The sequence below is a fragment of the Spodoptera frugiperda genome, chromosome 2, assembly GCF_023101765.2.
Source record: "Spodoptera frugiperda isolate SF20-4 chromosome 2, AGI-APGP_CSIRO_Sfru_2.0, whole genome shotgun sequence".
Taxonomy (NCBI): domain Eukaryota; kingdom Metazoa; phylum Arthropoda; class Insecta; order Lepidoptera; family Noctuidae; genus Spodoptera; species Spodoptera frugiperda.
The window spans coordinates 9,501,350-9,519,075 of NC_064213.1; the positions used below are offsets into that span (position 1 = coordinate 9,501,350).

The 17,726-nt window shown below is 35.3% G+C and overlaps 3 protein-coding genes across 6 annotated transcripts; 1 reads left to right on the forward strand and 2 right to left on the reverse strand.

Moving 5' to 3' along the window:
* Positions 1–116: 116 nt before the first annotated feature.
* LOC118281791 (ADP-ribosylation factor-binding protein GGA2) lies at positions 117–5,779 on the forward strand. Of its 2 annotated transcripts, none has more exons than XM_035602513.2 (8): positions 117–282; positions 365–663; positions 1,155–1,421; positions 1,847–2,069; positions 3,299–3,601; positions 3,862–3,988; positions 4,093–4,675; positions 4,868–5,779. In XM_035602513.2, exons 1-8 carry the CDS (start codon positions 246–248, stop codon positions 5,078–5,080), a joined length of 2,052 nt encoding a protein of 683 aa, XP_035458406.2. In that variant the 5' UTR covers positions 117–245; the 3' UTR covers positions 5,081–5,779. The 2 variants fall into 2 exon arrangements, with proteins under 2 accessions (XP_035458406.2, XP_050557899.1); XM_050701942.1 differs by having other exon boundaries at positions 1,847–2,057.
* LOC118281792 (target of rapamycin complex subunit lst8) lies at positions 5,773–9,672 on the reverse strand. Of its 2 annotated transcripts, none has more exons than XM_035602516.2 (8): positions 9,483–9,672; positions 9,267–9,406; positions 8,986–9,138; positions 8,668–8,729; positions 8,279–8,432; positions 7,852–8,042; positions 7,106–7,248; positions 5,773–6,679 (listed from the first exon to the last, which is right to left on the reverse strand). In XM_035602516.2, exons 2-8 carry the CDS (start codon positions 9,393–9,395, stop codon positions 6,564–6,566), a joined length of 948 nt encoding a protein of 315 aa, XP_035458409.1. In that variant the 5' UTR covers positions 9,396–9,406; positions 9,483–9,672; the 3' UTR covers positions 5,773–6,563. The 2 variants fall into 2 exon arrangements, with proteins under 2 accessions (XP_035458409.1, XP_035458410.1); XM_035602517.2 differs by having other exon boundaries at positions 9,571–9,594.
* A 1,462-nt stretch (positions 9,673–11,134) lies between these two features.
* LOC118281793 (high mobility group protein D) lies at positions 11,135–13,404 on the reverse strand. 2 transcript variants are annotated; one of them, XM_035602518.2, is made up of 4 exons: positions 13,237–13,404; positions 12,435–12,597; positions 12,213–12,356; positions 11,135–12,125 (listed from the first exon to the last, which is right to left on the reverse strand). In XM_035602518.2, exons 2-4 carry the CDS (start codon positions 12,582–12,584, stop codon positions 12,057–12,059), a joined length of 363 nt encoding a protein of 120 aa, XP_035458411.1. In that variant the 5' UTR covers positions 12,585–12,597; positions 13,237–13,404; the 3' UTR covers positions 11,135–12,056. The 2 variants fall into 2 exon arrangements, with proteins under 2 accessions (XP_035458411.1, XP_050557933.1); XM_050701976.1 differs by lacking the exon at positions 13,237–13,404 and adding an exon at positions 12,974–12,992.
* Positions 13,405–17,726: the final 4,322 nt, after the last annotated feature.

The window sequence follows — 17,726 nt, forward strand, 5'->3', positions numbered from 1 at the left end:
GATTGTACAGTAATTTTGATATAAAAATGCAATCTGTAATTAAATTGTAAACCAACAACTATAATATAATGTAATACAAAATATTTAATTTTTAAAAATTATAGTCACTCAAAGTTATACAGAGAATTGTAACTTGCAACACTTATACAAAGCAAAATGTCAACTTGATCTGAAACGAAATGAAACAAAAATTTTATTCTAATTTATTTATATTTCACGAAAACTGTGTTTTCCTGTTATAAAAGATGAACGTGACTTTAATCAGTTTAGAAGCGTTAATTTGTAAGTATTCTTTTAGTGGTATATTTTATTTTATGAGAAAGTTTTGACTTCGTAATGAGAATGTATTTGTTATTCGTTTTAGTAAAAGCTACTCACGAATCTCTACCATGTCCGGACGCTGCGGCGTTGGAGGCTTTTTGTGCGGTGATGAAGGACGCTGCGGAGGGGGCGCAGCTGGCGGCACAAGCTCTGGCGGCCCGCATACACACTCCTAATGCTCGGGAGGCTCTGCTCGCTCTCTCTATGCTAGACCGTTGTATGCGACGTTGTGATGCCGGCTTCCACGCTGAAGTCGGCAAATTCCGCTTTCTCAATGAAATGATTAAGTTAGTTTCGCCTAAATATTTTGCTGATCGAACTTCACCTGAAGTACGGACAAGGGTAAGATCACATTTGTTTTTAAAATAGTCTAAACATTGTTTATAAATTTCTATGTATGTAGTAGTAGAAGTAATTATGTAGTCTATTTGTTTCAATGTTTCACCTTCACAGAATTACAACACATGTTTTACTTTATACAGTTGGTATTTCAAATTAATATCTTTGTCCTTGTAGTTATAGTTATAAGGAATATAGTACTACTACCGGTTCAGATGATTTTCCTTATAAAATTTGATTAAAAATGTGTGATTGACCCATGGTAATGTGTTGCTCTACCTTTGCAATTAACTTTATCAATTACGACCAGCATTTTTATAAAGTAATATAACTGTTGTGGTAATAATAATTTTGTGAATAAAACAATGTATTCACAGAGAATTGTAAATTGATAAAATGTAACTATTTCAAAATTATAATTGGGACTTACTTTAATAGGCCTCATAATCAAAAAAAATTTGGTGTCTATAATTATTTTATTAAAATTTTTGTAGGTTTTACAATTACTTCACGCATGGTCAATTGAGTATCCAAAGGAGTCTAAGTTTAAAGTTGCATATGATATGCTGAAGAACCAAGGTGTGGTGAAGGAGACACCGCCTCCCTTACCCCCTGAAGATGTGGTACCTCCTCGTAATAGGGCCAAGAATGCAATCTTTGAAGATGAGGAGAAGTCCAAGTTGTTACAAAAGTTGCTACAGAGCAAAAAGCCTGAAGATCTCCAACACGCTAACAGACTCATCAAAACTATGGTTAGAGAAGTAAGTATGGATTGATATATATTTTTTTAATGTTGTCCTGCTTTAATATTTTCTCCTTTTACCATTTATACATTTAAAACTATTTGCAATATTTAATAAAATTTATTCAGTTTTCAAGTATCACCATTTATCATCATATTGTAGACTGTTTACTACCATGCTTACTTAAAATTTGAACTTCCCAAGTGTGAGAGATATCAATTAAAATAAATGTGTCATGTGAATTTATATTACACAACAATAAGTTATTAACTCTTTTAGAATTGAAGCTAACTGTTTCTCCATTATTATTCTTGATCTTTAATCTCATTTTTCAATGTATTGGTAAATATTTACAATGATTAATAATTTAGTCTTACATTATGTAGTTTAAACTTGATTATTGATATTAATATGTATATTAACTGATGTTTTATAACTACTAGGAAGAGCGTCGTAACGAAGAAAGCAGTCGTCGCGCCCAAGAAGTTGGGAATGCTTTAGATAGCGCAGAACTTCTTAAGGAACTGCTTGCGAACGCTGAAGATGCGTCTCCAGAGGAAGAGCAGTTGATACATGAGCTGCACATGTCTTGTGGGACTCTCCGCTTGGCACTCCAACGTCTGGCTGCCTCGGAGTCCCAGCCTGACTGTCTCAGTGAGTGGACCGGTTTGTTACTTCAATCATTATCATTGTAATGTGTGTTGTGGTAGTTTGTCTGTCTGTCTGTTGGTAGTCATTTATTTCATTACATTTTATTTGCGTTTGTTACAAGCTTCCTTTGTACATGTATGAGTATGTTGAAGTAGTTTGTCTTTAACAATTTGCAATTGCTTATTAAAAAGATGATCCATACATTTTTCATGGGGTGACAGCAGAACAGAAAACATTAGTCACCACCTCTATCCATCTTACAGGTGTCATAAGATAAAAAATGTACTTGACAGAGACTGAGCATCACCGATAGACCTGAACCTTTTAAATTACGATCAATGTCGCCTACCAAGCGTAAAAATTATGACAGACTTCCTCGTACCTATATACAGGAGGCACATTGTTCAATAGTGAAGTGCATGGGCTGTAATGATACTTAGATCTAGTCTGAAAAAAATATCTTAACTATATTCGTCCTCATTTTCGTCCGGTTACAGACCAAGAACTAAGCTAATTTTGTTTTCCATAGTCACATAGCTTTTAGTTCGCATAGTTAGCTGTGTGCACACAAGTATGTAAATATGGAAAAACGTGTCAGCTCTGCGAACTACATTAGCTTAGGTCTTCCGGCTTTAATATCATGTGGATGATGGCAGGTTATTAAAAATTAGAAGTCGAAATTCTGCGTCATAATCAATGGGCGTATTCATTATTCATTTTAATCGGCGACACTAGGTAATCGTACTAACATAGAGTAATCCGAAAGTATACAGATAATACATGTACTTGTATCAGATTGATAAGCTCAGTAGCTCAGTGGTTCTTATCTTAAAGCTCTCTTTACAAACCTACTGTGTGTGTTACATAACGTCACGTCTGATAATCTTTCCCATGAGAGTAGGTATAGATAGAGCAACTTAGTGATCTCATAAAATGGTCGTGGTATTCGTAGTTTGTATTAATTATATAGTCACATCATTCCTGTAAATTGTCCGTGAATTTGTTTTGAATATTGATCCATCTAACTTAGTTTTTAGATGTCACTGTTCCTAATGTATTTTAGGACAGATGATCGCGTTGTATCTAAGTATCTATAAACCACAACACGTCTGAAATAGGCAGCGAAATATCCGCACTATTCTCTCCACACATATTTAACCAGCTTCTATGATGTTGTTGTAGATATTTAAAAAAATCCATGTACTAAATACTCAATTTTCTTTTATTTATTCATTTAATTCTAGATGACATATTACACGCCAGCGAAGTTTTAGACGATGTTTTCGAGAAGTACGACGCATATTCTAAGTTTACAAAGGAAAAGAAGAAAATTCCAAATGCCAAAGCTTCAAGTACTGATCAAGCACAAAGTTCGAATAGCGATAGCTTATTGGACTTCGCCGGTAACTTGGGGAAGGGAGATGACGTCACGGTGCAGCCTGGCAGCTCCAGGAGTACTGCTATTGACGAGCTCGGTGATATCTTCTCGACGGGAAGCGATACAAGCATTGTGGAACCGCTGAAACCTGTCAACTTGATGCCTAGTGGTAATTTTTCCTTCAATTGTGAAAATACATATTTGTACTTTGATATACCATTTAATGAAGTACACCTTTTTTGTGTTTTGTTTGTTAACATATAGATAGTTATTTAATAGGGTATGTAGACAAAATTCCAGTCTCTATCCTAAATCCTACCTAAAGATTTCGAAACTGATCACTAAATAAAGCAAGTTCTCTAACCAATCCATGTACAGACATTTCTTAGTTTTGTTGATGCAAAATTCATTACATTTTAACTTTTGCAGAGGATGTAGATCTTTTAGGAGACAAACCAAGTAAAGCCGAGGGATGGAATGAACTAGACTCCCTTGGGGAACAACTCATCAAACAGTCCCTACCTGACCATATCAAACGGCTGGAAGGATTTAATGGGTAAACGATTTACTTTGTATTTATGCAAAATGATTCAGTTGACTATAGTTTTACCAATTACCGATCCCGAAATAAAATTAATTGTAAATTTCGTTTTATTACAGTAAAACATCAAAGAAAATACCAATGAACGCGTTACCTTCGCCTAAACACGAGGTCGCGCCACCACCAACAACAACAAACGGCGCTCTGTTCGATTTAGACTTCTTTACCAAAAAACCAGAAGAGCAATCCAAACCTGTAGAGCCAGCTAAAGTGCTGAGCAAGCCATCATCGCCGCCTGATGACGTCATAGTAGACATTACCGACGGACCGAGCACCTCGGCTGTACTGCCTACGAACCTTACTGAATCTCCCATTGACAACATATTGGACTTAAGTATATCTCTAGAAGAAAACAAGCCGAAGAACGCTTCCCCTACTGAAAGTATCGAATCTACCGAAGAAAAGAGAGAAAAGACTAAAACTGAAGTGAAACCGTTGACGGATATAGATGTGTCCTTGTCTAACGTAACCCCGAGCAATGTTCCTCCAATGACGATATTTGAGGAAGAAAATGGTCTGACGGTCGTGTTACACTTCTGCCAAGATAAACCGAGGCCTGATGTCAATGTTGTTGTGATATCTACGACGAACAAAAATAAGAAGCCTATTATAGATTTTAGGTTTCAAGGTGTGGTTCCTAAGGTATGTTACATTTCTTGTCAGATTCTACAAAATCTTTTTCCATTGTCTACTACATAATGCTATCCTAGTTAAAACTGTGTTACGAACTTATAACACCAACCATTTATTGTTCCAATATGACTCTTACTCTTCAATTAACTTAATAGACTGGGCCTATTCAAAAATGGTTGCTGATATTTTAATATTTTACAGTGTTGTAAAGTTCGTCTGCTAACGCCGTCGGGTACGACTCTGCCCCAGTACAACCCGTTTCTGCCGCCGCCAGCCATCACGCAGGTCATGTTGATAGGCAGGCCTGCGTCCAAGCCACCAGTCGACCTTCGGTTCGTCATCTCCTACACATGTGATGACGACACCTGCTCAGAGATCGGCGACGTCAAAGATCTGCCGTTAGACCAAGTATAGTGTGTTCAAAATCAACATCAATCCATACTTATCATCGCTGAATGCTTAATTATGTAATGTACCGTAATCTAAGCTTTGTAACGGCGATACATTAATGTTCTCAACACCATCGCCAGTAGCTACTACTGAGTACAGACAAACATACTGTTTATTTTGACTGAGTGATATGTATATTTTAAATATCGTGTAATTGAATGTATAATTGTTTCTAGTCGAGATTTTTATTACTGAATTATAAATTATAATTATCGGAAAAAGCATTTATTTAACATTCCAATATTTACTTATTGTATTCAAATATATTATGTACTTATTATATTTAGGTCTCATTTTTTACAAGTTGTGATTATAAAGTGAAATCGTTAGGAAATTCGTAAACACTGCAGTGTTTACAGATATCTGTAATTAGCACAGTATTATATTAGTATATTTGTAATAAAGGTTGGAGGCGTACTTACTGTGTATTTTATGTTGCAATTGTATGTACAAGAATTAGAATAATGTTTGTGTTGAAGCACCATCTTAAACCGTAAAGTGCAATATAACCATACAATAAATGTTTTATTTCATTTTCAAATATGTGTATTTTATATTTTCTCGATCCAATAGCTTAGTGACAAATAAACTAAGCTTCAATATTTTGTATATTTTGTGATCGGCACTAATATCTTATTTATTAAATGAAAACTGCATTTATAATATAGTATTTTATTTTATATTATAGTCAAATGAGAGTCTGTTATATTTACATAGTAAATGCATCGAACACAAGTATTACAGGATAAAAAAGTACAAAATATGCCTGAAATTTACTTAAAAACCGTCGCATGACGACCCACGTACTATTTTGTCTCTTAGCTTGATTTTTACATCTGAATAAGTAAATGCAGATTTAATACATCTTTATCTGTATGATTCAATTATGTATTTGGCTTTGTTTTGTATATAAGTAAGTTAGTATTTTCCAGGAAGAGAGTACAAAATGATTAGCCTATAACAACATATCGCTACATAATCTAGTAAGACAGTATTTACAAATATACAAGCGCTAAACGGTACCTAGTAAGCTATTGTCGGAAATCATATTCTTAACCTATTGTAGGACCAGTTTCAAATTCTGTAGGTAGATGGACACACACATCCACCAACAACTTAGATAAATAATAGAAATACAGCCACACTATGTCTGATTAAGTTCCTGTTAAACACATTCTTGATTAGACATTGCAAAACTGGTAATTTGACATGTAACAAGGCATATAAAAAAATAACAAAAACAAGTAATAACCCTTATTGACAACCTGATTAAAAGGAACTAATTACAGACCATTTTCCATGTAAGCTTTGTGGAAACTAATGGCACTAATAAATGCAACTTATCTAACAAACAATTTGAGTCATAATCAAATAATTTTGAGAAGAAACATTCGCGTTCGTTATAAAATAATTCATGTACAATTTTCCTTAATTAAAGTTACAATTATTAAACTGCCTGGTCTCTGAAGGCAAGGGCGGTGATAGCTTTCTGATGTCCGCAGTATTCTCTCTCTAGGGTGCCCTTTTCTACGTCCCAGAGTCGGGCGTAACTGTCTGAGGAACCTGGAAGATAAAAGAAAAGATAGTATTCAACACTTATCATAATGGAGGAATTGTAGTAGGACACTGGATGACGATACAACGGTGCATGTAAGTACTGGCTATTCCCGCACGGCTTCACTAGGAACTAACTGCACGCTTCCTACTGATTGCAGCTTGATGTTGATGCATTGACGACTATCCAACACAAAATTAATTATTAAAATCCAACTAGTACTGGAGCCTGTTCAAAAGTTCAAACAAAACTCTTCAGCTTTATAATATTACTAGCAACTCCCGCGCATTATCACCCACTTTGTTGGGCTCCTATCGGTCGTAGTGTCATGTTTTATAACCCATAGCCTTCCTGGAAATTAACTATCCAACTTTACTAACAATTCTACACCGAGCAAGAATTATTTCTGGAAGTGAAACTTGTAATAAACTTACCCGTAAAAAGGTATCGTGAGTCGATACTGAAGGCTGCGTCCCACACCCACCGTTGCGTGTCGTTGCGCAGTTCACGTAGCAGCGTCCAGTCGCTGGTCCGCCACACTTTCGCTGAACAATCGCCAGACGTCGTCACAAGCATCCTGGTGAATAATGCAAAATATTTTAAAATTATCCTCATTCCCCATAACATTTTACCGCCACAACAATTTTTATAAATTGGCAATACTAACAGACAGTTGTCAAACTTTCAAATTTGATTTTTTCATGTCGAAACTAGTTTTTAAACTTTGATAAGTTTGTTTTGAAAACTTTTCTAGCCTTTAAAAATGTTATGTGAGTAATTTTGCGGGCTGCAAAAACCGAGGAACGGATCCAAAGATCGTGACATAATATTTATCTAGGAGATATTCATTTATTCATGCAGGAGACCGCCATTAAGATCTAAATGAATTTTACGTAAGCTGTAAGTACCTACATATTTATTTCGTTGATTTTATTTTAATTAAGTATTTTAATTTGTTAGTGAGCATCATTAGATATCTCATCTAAAAGTGTGAATTAAAATAAGAAGTAGGACTTTAATTGATGACATAATATATCTAATCTATACTCTATAGAAGTGTCTTTTTCCATTTCTTCTCAGAAAATCTTGTTTATTTATATCCACTCTATTGTATCGCCCATCTGATTAAAATTAAATATTTTGACCAAATTCACAATAAGACCATTTCAAATCTACTTACGTAGAATCCAGGCTGAACTTGCATCTGAGAGCATATTTAGAATGTGCAACAATGTGTTTGAGTGGTACGGGATGTGGGGCTGCGCCTCCCAGTGACCACACATAGCAGTTGCCCTTGTTGTTCACCGCAGCCATCATCTTGCCTTCTGGGTCAATTGCTATATCCTGGATTGAGGCTTCAGCATCTGGTATCTAGAGAAACAATACAATTGTCAGTTTGTCTGTGACTTTAAGGGAATCAGATAAGTCCCGATCCCTTTCTGAAATTCCCACTATCAGATGATTGATGATGATTGGTGATTAGCTGATTCACTGTTGTCTTTGTTTATTAATCAGATAGTTTTCAGTAAAACAGAGTTAACTACTTTGTTCAACAACTACAGAATAGAAAAAAGAAACTATGTAGTTTCTTGACATTTTTCTCTTACCAATTGTTCATTCTGGTCTGTCCGAAGGTCCCACATGTGTATTATGCCACTCTGGTCTCCCACCATAATCTGTGTCTGATCGGGATGCAATGTAACAGTATTGACAGGAGCTTGCACTTGGAATATTTTTGTGCAGCGGAATTGTGGTGCAGCCCTGGAAAATATTTAAGGTTCAAGTTCCTACTTAAATTGATAGGAATAATTATTGTTTCAATCTGTAATTACTTGAGGTAGAGTTGTCATTTAAACATCAAAGTTTTTTTGTTATGTGACCGAAGTTTATACATAACTGACAGAAAATTCATCAGTCAACATTTTATTTATTTATTTAATAAATCAATGGGTATATATTATGTTTTCCTAAAATATATTAAAGATTACTTTGTTACCTTGGGTCCCATATTCTAGCCGTCCAATCTTCACCACCGGTGTACATCCAAAGGTCATTTTTCTAAAAATAAAATTATTTTTAAAATTGCTTGAAAATATTACATATTTTTTGGGATATTTTGGTTTCCATATTTGTCTGTTAGTTAGCTAAAGTGTTACACTCAATTTCATTGCTATAGGGTACTGGTACTTGTGGTACCTATTTGAAATAGTTGTCTTGATAAGATATACATTACTTTATCTTACAAATGGCTGAAAATTTAAAATTCTTTAACGAATTCTATTTGTATATTAAAACTATTTGTACTTGAACTCACTTGAAATCCAACTCTGGCAACATTCTTCGTGATTCCTTCAAAATTAACAACAGGATCTGGGTTGGCACTGGCTAAGTCATACATGCGAATGTGCTGGTAGCCACACGCTGCTACCATCTGTCCAGTGGGAGATATCTCAAGCCCATTCACTTGCTGCAGGCAAATTAAGATTTTCAGTTGTATACTTTACTAAGCATTAAGGATACCCACTGATCTAGATTTTAATGATCTTTTAAATAGAATATGATAATTATTGTTTATGCCTACTAATAAAGACTTACGGAATCAGGGTGTTGCATGGTTCGTAAACAGACGCCACTGTGTGCTTGCCATAACTTGATTGTATGATCATAGCCTCCGGTCACTAGGGCCACCGCCGACCCACCACCGCCACTACCGTCCCCCGACATACCTGCACTTACTACACACGTTGTATTAATATAAAACAACATTCATGATAACAAAATATTTTACTCCCAACGCATAACCTCAAATACCTTTTGGTTAGATCACAAGAATTATAGATTTTGAGGCATATATGGTTTAGTTCGTATGTTTTAAACTTTACTCTTATCAAAGTATAACCATTTAATAAGTTTATTGTTTTGTAATGTTTTATTTAAAAAAACTTGTTTATTTATTTTTTTATTTCTGAGGTCGTTTGAAACTTGCATTTATTGACATTGACAGTTGACAAATAAGTCACTTGACATTGACATCTGGGTGACATGTCGAAGTTATTTTCCAACCATCGTGATAGTGTCGAGAATTTCATGCCATAAATGTAGGATGCTAGACAAAAAACAAGACAACTGCTGGAGGACCCGGGATGGGAATCCAACGGATACTACCGAGTACGTATTGACTCCAAGTTGCAAAGGCGTTAGCTGTTATATTTTTTTAAATGGAATATTGGGCAAACGAGAACACGGCTCACCTGATGGTAGAACGATCAGCGCCGCCCATCATCATCATCAGCCGAGATACGTCCACTGCTAAACCAAGACCTTAGACCTCCACGGCCACCCACAATCCAGATTATTGTTCATTAGATTTTATTTGGGATAACATTTAGTCAATCTCATAAGTTGAGTGTATTAGTAACCTTCAGACTACTAATGTCTAATTAATTGGAGTCGTATCTACCAATTTAATAACCAATACAAAACAAAACATAAAATAGAACATTCCGTTAGAGTAGTCTAGAATATTGCAAGAACTCATATTTATTTATCATAATTATTATTGATTTACAAACTTGGTGGTCTACAAAGCTACAATAATTCATTAATTTTCGACATTCATTGTCAGTGGTAGAAAATTAGGATGAGATCAATTATTTATCATATTTACCTATAACTAATTTTCGTATTTGCATAGTTATCGACCTACCAATAAGGCAGACTAACGTTTATCAGTAACTTTAACGATGCATGTAGTGTATATTCAGCCTTATATCAATATTGTATCGACCCCTCCCCACGGACGCCGTGACGCTAAAGAAGTATGACGTTGCTTGACATCAATTAAGTAGGGCATGCATGGCTATGATTGGCTCGTTAGACTTTTATTTTCGCATCAGTCTGGTAATCGCTAATAAGCTAGGAACCTAAATATTGATTATTTAACTAGGCAGTTATTGGGTGTTTGATGGCTAATTTAAGTTTTAATTTCCTATTATGCAATCAACTACCTAGGTACATTATCTGGCATGCCAAAATGAACAAGCATCTTTTTTTATCGATCGGACATCAGTGTACCTATTATAAAATGGTCGCACTGCGATAACGTAAATGTTCGTCGTAGGTGCCTACAATTACTGATGCATAGCGTTGTTTTGCAAACAAAACAATATTTATATCGACGTATTTGTGAATAGAGGTCAAAAATACTTCTATGTCTACTCATTTGTCACGCCTACGTGGCGCACTTATGTACGTCTATCCCTTGCCACGCGGTACCGTCTAGATACTTTCGTCACGTGCATCACTTTGCCGTCGGTCATTTTGACAGGGACACTGCGACATTGGTAGAGAATCAAGGCTAATCAATTGAATTGTAGGTTATAGCAATAGAATAAAAGAAAGTATAGAGAAAAGACAGATGAAGAAGCAACATAGCAGTTTATGAAAAAGAATGAAAAGACAAATTGAAAAATAGAATATTTTATATGAAATTACTTTATTGAACATGTAAAATCCGTATTGACATGAGGAATGCTAATTCTCATTTACAAAATAACACAAATGTAAAATTTGAGAGACAAATCACATCGAAAACCTACCTATTAACTAACTAAAAATACAACATACACATCAATTTCCTAAGTGGGATCTTAGCTTAGAGTTTGGTACCATTATCAGCATTGAAATTTACAATGAGAAGAGGTAGGTTTATAATTAACAATAAGCCGCCACATATGGTTATGAAATAGTCTCTAATTTTACATATTGGTATAGTCTGACCAAAACTTCTATGTCCAAAATTAATGCACACAACTTATCAATACACAGTAAATTAAAAATTATGGTATATTTAAATCAAAGCACAGCTTTAACATAAATATGTTATACAGCAAATCAGGTAATATTGCAGACATACTAGTTTTGATGAAACCAGTTGAGGTACACATCTTAAAGTGAGCATCCAGTAGTCACAGCGAACTTAACGAGGGAGGGCTAACTGTACAATTCCCCGGTGTATACATGCTAACACTTAAACATTATTTTTTTTTTTTGAGGCTTAGAAACCTAGACCCTAGCCAGCGGCAGAACTTTCCAAACTCTGCAATGCTCTTTACATACATCTATCATTATTATTAATACTACAAACATAAGTAGTAGATAAACAACACACTGAAACATCAACAATTTCATGTGTAGACCAAAATTACTGTTATAATGCATCAGAAACATCGAGCCAAAAATTTATAAATTCAACTCAGTAAAAATTATAAAAAAAGTGTGAAATGTCATACAGACTTTGGAAAGTCAGTCCCATTTTACTTTGTAATAAATTAAGTCCAAGTAAATTATTCAATATGAACAGTAATGTCGTATTAAGTTGGGAGATCATTCGCTTTCCTCTTCCTCTTCCTCACCATCCTCATCTTCAGACTCCTCCTTCTTTTTCTTGGATTTCTAAAATAAAATTAAGAAGTTAGTATGACCTTACCACAAAGGGCTGTATAAACCTAGACAAACATGTATAATGCCATTGATACTTACAGCAGGTGCCGCCTTCTTGCCTGCCTTCTTTCCTCGCTTCTGTGCCTTCTTGCCGCCACCCTCGCCGCCACCTCCGTTGGCGTTGTATGACTCAAGGTCTTTCGCGTATTGCTCCTTGGCTTTGGCGGCCTTTTCCTCCCATTCCTTAACAAAAATATAGATATTAGATACAATTTACACGAACAAAGACAACGAATGTTATAATGACGAAATACTACTTACAGATTTGTCCTTCATCGATTTCCAGATCTCGCCACCCTTTTTGGCGATTTCGGTGACTTTCATGCCGGGATTCTCAGACTTGATCTGTTCCCTGGCGCTGTTCAGCCACAGCATGTACGCTGACATGGGACGCTTAGGCTTGTCCGTCATTTTAACTTTTTTCCTGCAAACAAACAAAGGAAATTATAATTAAATAATGAGAAAATAAATGGCAACAGGTAACGCAGGCAATGCCTTGAAGAATCCGATAGCTAACTAGCCTTCACGCTGCTTATATGGCACAGTAGGGCGGCGTTTTGGCGGGAAACACGCTTACGCGTCTTTTAGGTGAAAATATAGTAATTCCAGTATTAAATCGATAAAAATCTAGCTTAATACAACAAGAATCACTATAAAAACACATAAAATGATGTAGTTATTAACAAAAATAGTTATCTCCCCATACAACGAGTTCACTGTCCTAGGCTTGGGTCGAAAGAACCATTTTGTTTTCACGGATTGTGTTGAAAATACGCAATAACTAAAGATGACCTAATTACCAAATAATCCGACGACTATTTAGCTATAACTTATTGAAGAACTGTTCCTGTCCCTTAATAGTAAAGATCCGAGAAATTAATTATTGAAATAAGGCGTCCTTCCCATACCCACGCGTACTAAGGAAAGTACGGCGATGCCTATAGCCATGTTTGAATGCGAATTCCAACGTGGAATGAAAATTATTTCAATGAATCCGCCCGTAAGAAACACTAATACACTTATTAAAACACTTTACTTTGATTGGAAAAATAACTTTACTTACCTGAGGGCAAAAATTTTGAAATTATTTTTGAACTGGTGCACAACCAAACTATAGACGTAGAGAACCAGAAGAAAATGTATGGAGCTCGAAGCAAATGTTCCCAGAGCAAGCTAGCTTGGGGTCGACTCGCGTCGGCTCAAAAGCGACATCTATCTCGACTGTGATTGGTCCGCCATTACGATTGTACCAACCGCACGGAAATGGCTTAGCATCGTGTACTACGTATATCCGTGACGTATCGATTGCTTTGTTCATTTAAATTTATACCTTATGTCTACGAAATAAAGATTACTTTCTATGAGACATATTGAGCTAGAACATTTGCTTTAGAAATTTATTTCGCCGTATTTCGATGAAAATACGCATAGAAATGATTAGATTTTGACATCATAACGTCAGAAAACTTATACTAAATATTTATAATAATTATATTTAACATACTTACAAAATAAGTATATCAAAAAATGACCCAGTCCACTCAACACAAGACTCCTATCGAAATGAACTCGCGCCCTATTTTAAATGCCGCCAACGTTGATTTCGAAAACGTAAAAAGCGCGGTAAACGTTAGCGGGAAAGGGACGCCAATAAAACATAGCGCTTGAATGGCAGCACGTTTGTTTACGATTTGGTATTTCGTGGGAACTTGAGAAATAGTTTTTATTTTCAAAGATATAAGGGTGTGGTGTCCTTAGTTCTTAAGGTCATACACCTAAAATACATTGTTGAATACGACTAGATGTACTTAGAAAATACACATTGTTGAAAGACAAACTGTCAATAAAGTTATCCTAGCTGTAATTTTTATAAATATTCATTAACACTACGTAAATACTTTATTTGCAAGTTGTGCTTTGCTTTTAGATGGAATGCCACAAATTAATAAATGAAGTCGAATCGACAGCTGAATTCAGCTATATCTTTTGCATGGAGATGTGTAGGTATTGGACGTAGAAATATCCTTTTACTTTCTGATAATAGCGTTATATTTTGTAGGTTTTAGTACATACTCACTCGTCACTCGTTACTTGCATAAACCTAGGCCTTAAACCCAGAAATTACAATACATAAAGTCTACGTTTTAGATGGATGAGACTAGGAGGATGATTTTAACTGAATTTAATTTAGGAAGGTAGAAGGAAGGAAATGTATTTGTTTGTTTTTGTTTACGTTAGTAACTAACAACAATAATATGTTGATTTGGTGAACTAGGTAGGTACTTAAATAGGGTAATTTACTTTTATAATTACTAGTAAGGGTAGACAGTATTTATATGTATAAACAGTTACCTAATGAATGTATTGCACACTCGTATATTCCACCACAGAACCACTGTAGATAGCTACTTGGCTATTTTGGTATCTACATAATTATTGTAGCTAAGTTAACAAGAGTGTAAATTTGGAAATATGAAACAACAACATTTACTGCCTAAAGTTAATTAGTTAGACGTGTTTACGGACTACCCATCAAGTACCGCCACAGTATATAAGAGGTTACTTGCATTTTAGATTAATTTGCTGAACAATCTTAATACGAAAGTTATCTAAACGGGATGCCAAAAATAAATAGCAGCAGTGTGCGTGATATCCTGAATCCTGACGTCATTGTATTTTCTAGTTTGTCTTCGTAGCCGGCCTATTGGGGGCTATAATTTATACTACAGATTTCTAGGTCCTTTGAAATACCTTTCTTCCTATATGTACTGTCCATAGGCCACCTAGGCTATCTAACTAACTAGGTAACTAGTAAGTAATACATCTAGGATTCCTTAATTGTAGACTCCTTGGTTGATGACAAGACGTAGGCAGTCAACCTATAGCTTGTAACATCTTTGTAACTAATGATCTACAAATTAAGTTAGGTATTTGAATTTAGATCTCAAGCAGCATTTCTAGTATCTCATACTTCTGGCTATTGCCACAATAATATACCGTTTTATTGCTGTCATAAATTTAATATGACTTGCCTAATAGTCTCTTCTTCCCATTACTTACCCAGGAACCGATAACATAACAGTAACTCCCCGTCATGATATTTGCTCAGTAATTTAATATTAGGTATTGTTACCTATCTCAAGTCCAGCAGGGAATTCATGAACTGTCAAAAGCTATTGATGATGATGTTTAATCCTCAGAGTCTTAAGACACATATTGTTGAAGTAATAGTAATCAACATATTATATAGCAGTAGACTCAGCTCGGATAATATACTAAGTACATGCAGCTATACTAAGACTGCCTGTTGGTATCTTGTTCTTGAATTCACCTGCTTAGTTGCCTTTTTAAGCTTCATTTTCTTCAGTAGTTGTCCTTTGTAAGTTACCCTTCTTACTGGAGCAGGTTTGATCACTGAAAAACCGGCTTGCATAATAAAGTAAATATTGCTAGAGAGAGTGATTGATAAGTTTGAAAGGAAGTATATAAGTCAAAGGTATAAGGATCATTAGAACTTGTATAATTTCACAAGAATATCTAAAATGTTAGGTCTTCCGGTATCAGGTAGTTGGGTTTTAGCTGGAGCGGTATGTAAGTATCAGTGTCAACAGATTCGAAGAATCCGTAACTTGTGAATACTTTGTGACAAGTTTATATTATCATCCCGGTCTCGGCATTACTTAATAGGTAGCTTTAGACTTTAGTGACTTTAAATAGGTTTTATTTCTAGCTACATTATTATAAGAACGAGAAATAACTGCTGCCACGCCGGGCACCGGCCGAGTCACCTGATATAGGTCAACCATTAGGTAGATTATGGCATTATTATCTATTTATGTTGGAAGGAATGCTGTAAACGATTACAAATGCATTGTTTAATTACGTTTAAATAACATCAGTTAAGTACACCTTTAGAGATCTCTCCAAAAAAGGATGCAAGTGACAGTTCAATTTACCACCTTGTACTGTCCGAGTTGACTGACCGCATAGTTGTCGGAGAGCCAGTCCTTTCGGTCGCCGCCGACGCTACTGCTGGCCATCGCCTCTTCGGCGCGGGACAGTAGGTATTTACATAGCGGGCATTCTGAAGTGCGAAGTAACTTTCTACTTACATAGGCTCATATAACAGTAGGTACTAAAAAACCAATTCTTACCGGCGCTGATAACTACTGCGGTACCTAATCTGATAAATTACTCTAAAAGATAAATTACCAACCTATTTACTCGTAAATACTGAAATATCTACCTAGCTAAACATAAATAATACCTAACTATAATGAACAGTAAAGCAACCATGCTTGACTCTTTCGAAATCGTTTCGAATTCGCAAAATAAGTATAATGGAAGAGCGGAAATAAAGCGTGGCCTCTCTTTTACTCGCCGTTTAATATTCGATACGGATCAGGTTTTACTGGTTTTGTGACGACACGCGACGCTCATGTTGTTTACGCGCCGTGCGCTGTCCATTATAATATCAATGCATTTTTTCCTTTAGCGAATACCTAAGTATTATACTTAGCCATTTGTTATAAAGTCTTACATTCAGGAGGGGTTGGGGGTATAAAACTTTAATATACCGTGCGACGAAGAGCTCAATACTTAACCAACCCTATTAATAGACATTGTCACGACATGAGAACATTTTTTTAGGTCCTTGCCTTGCGTTCTCACATAGAGACGACCGTTACAAGGTCCTTTCATTTTGATGTTTGCGTTTCTTACAATTTGTATTGATTTGATCAATACAATCAAATGAATGATAGTCACTTTTACATCAGAATATCGTTAGTTATCATTTTAGTAGATAAAGTACTGATTGATTAATTTACTTAGCACAAATTAGCTTCGTGCTTACTTAACAAAAATCTAGCAACTAAGGTAGATTAAGGTATTTTGCCAAGGTTTAAAGGCAAACATAAGCGATGCTTAGTCATAGGTATGAGATTAAAATTCCTGTTATTGGATCATTGAACCAATTGATTTCAGTTTTATTGCTTGGCTATTTAGGTTATACGAATGTTATCCATGAATATTTGAATAGGATGTAGCACTGTAGTGCAAGAATGCATAAAAAGCGCAGACACGTGTTGATATCAAGTTATCATTGTGCTGACCGATTAAACGAGCGCCAACTGAAGTAAGGTTGACCTGTTATATTACATGATAAGTTTCTTATTTCAACGTGATAAGCTGTTTGTAATGCTAGTTACAACACCAATGTAAGAGAATTTTGATTTAAAAGTATTTAGCCACGTTTCTGACAAAGTTGATGGCTTGCCTATATATAGATATTACATTTTGCATCATAAATGAATAATATAATTGGTTACCTACTCATTTATAGCTTCACTTATTTATATGTAGTTTGTTAGCATTTTCCTTAACTGGTTTATGTACTTACGTAGAAGTATATGTACTTAGTTACAGTAACATTAAATTCATACCAAGAAGTAAATAGGCTACTTATACTTTGGTACATATATGTAACCTTATATTACATTTTGCGCGCCAAATCCGCCAGTCTTTTTTTGTTACTAAAATATTATAAATCAG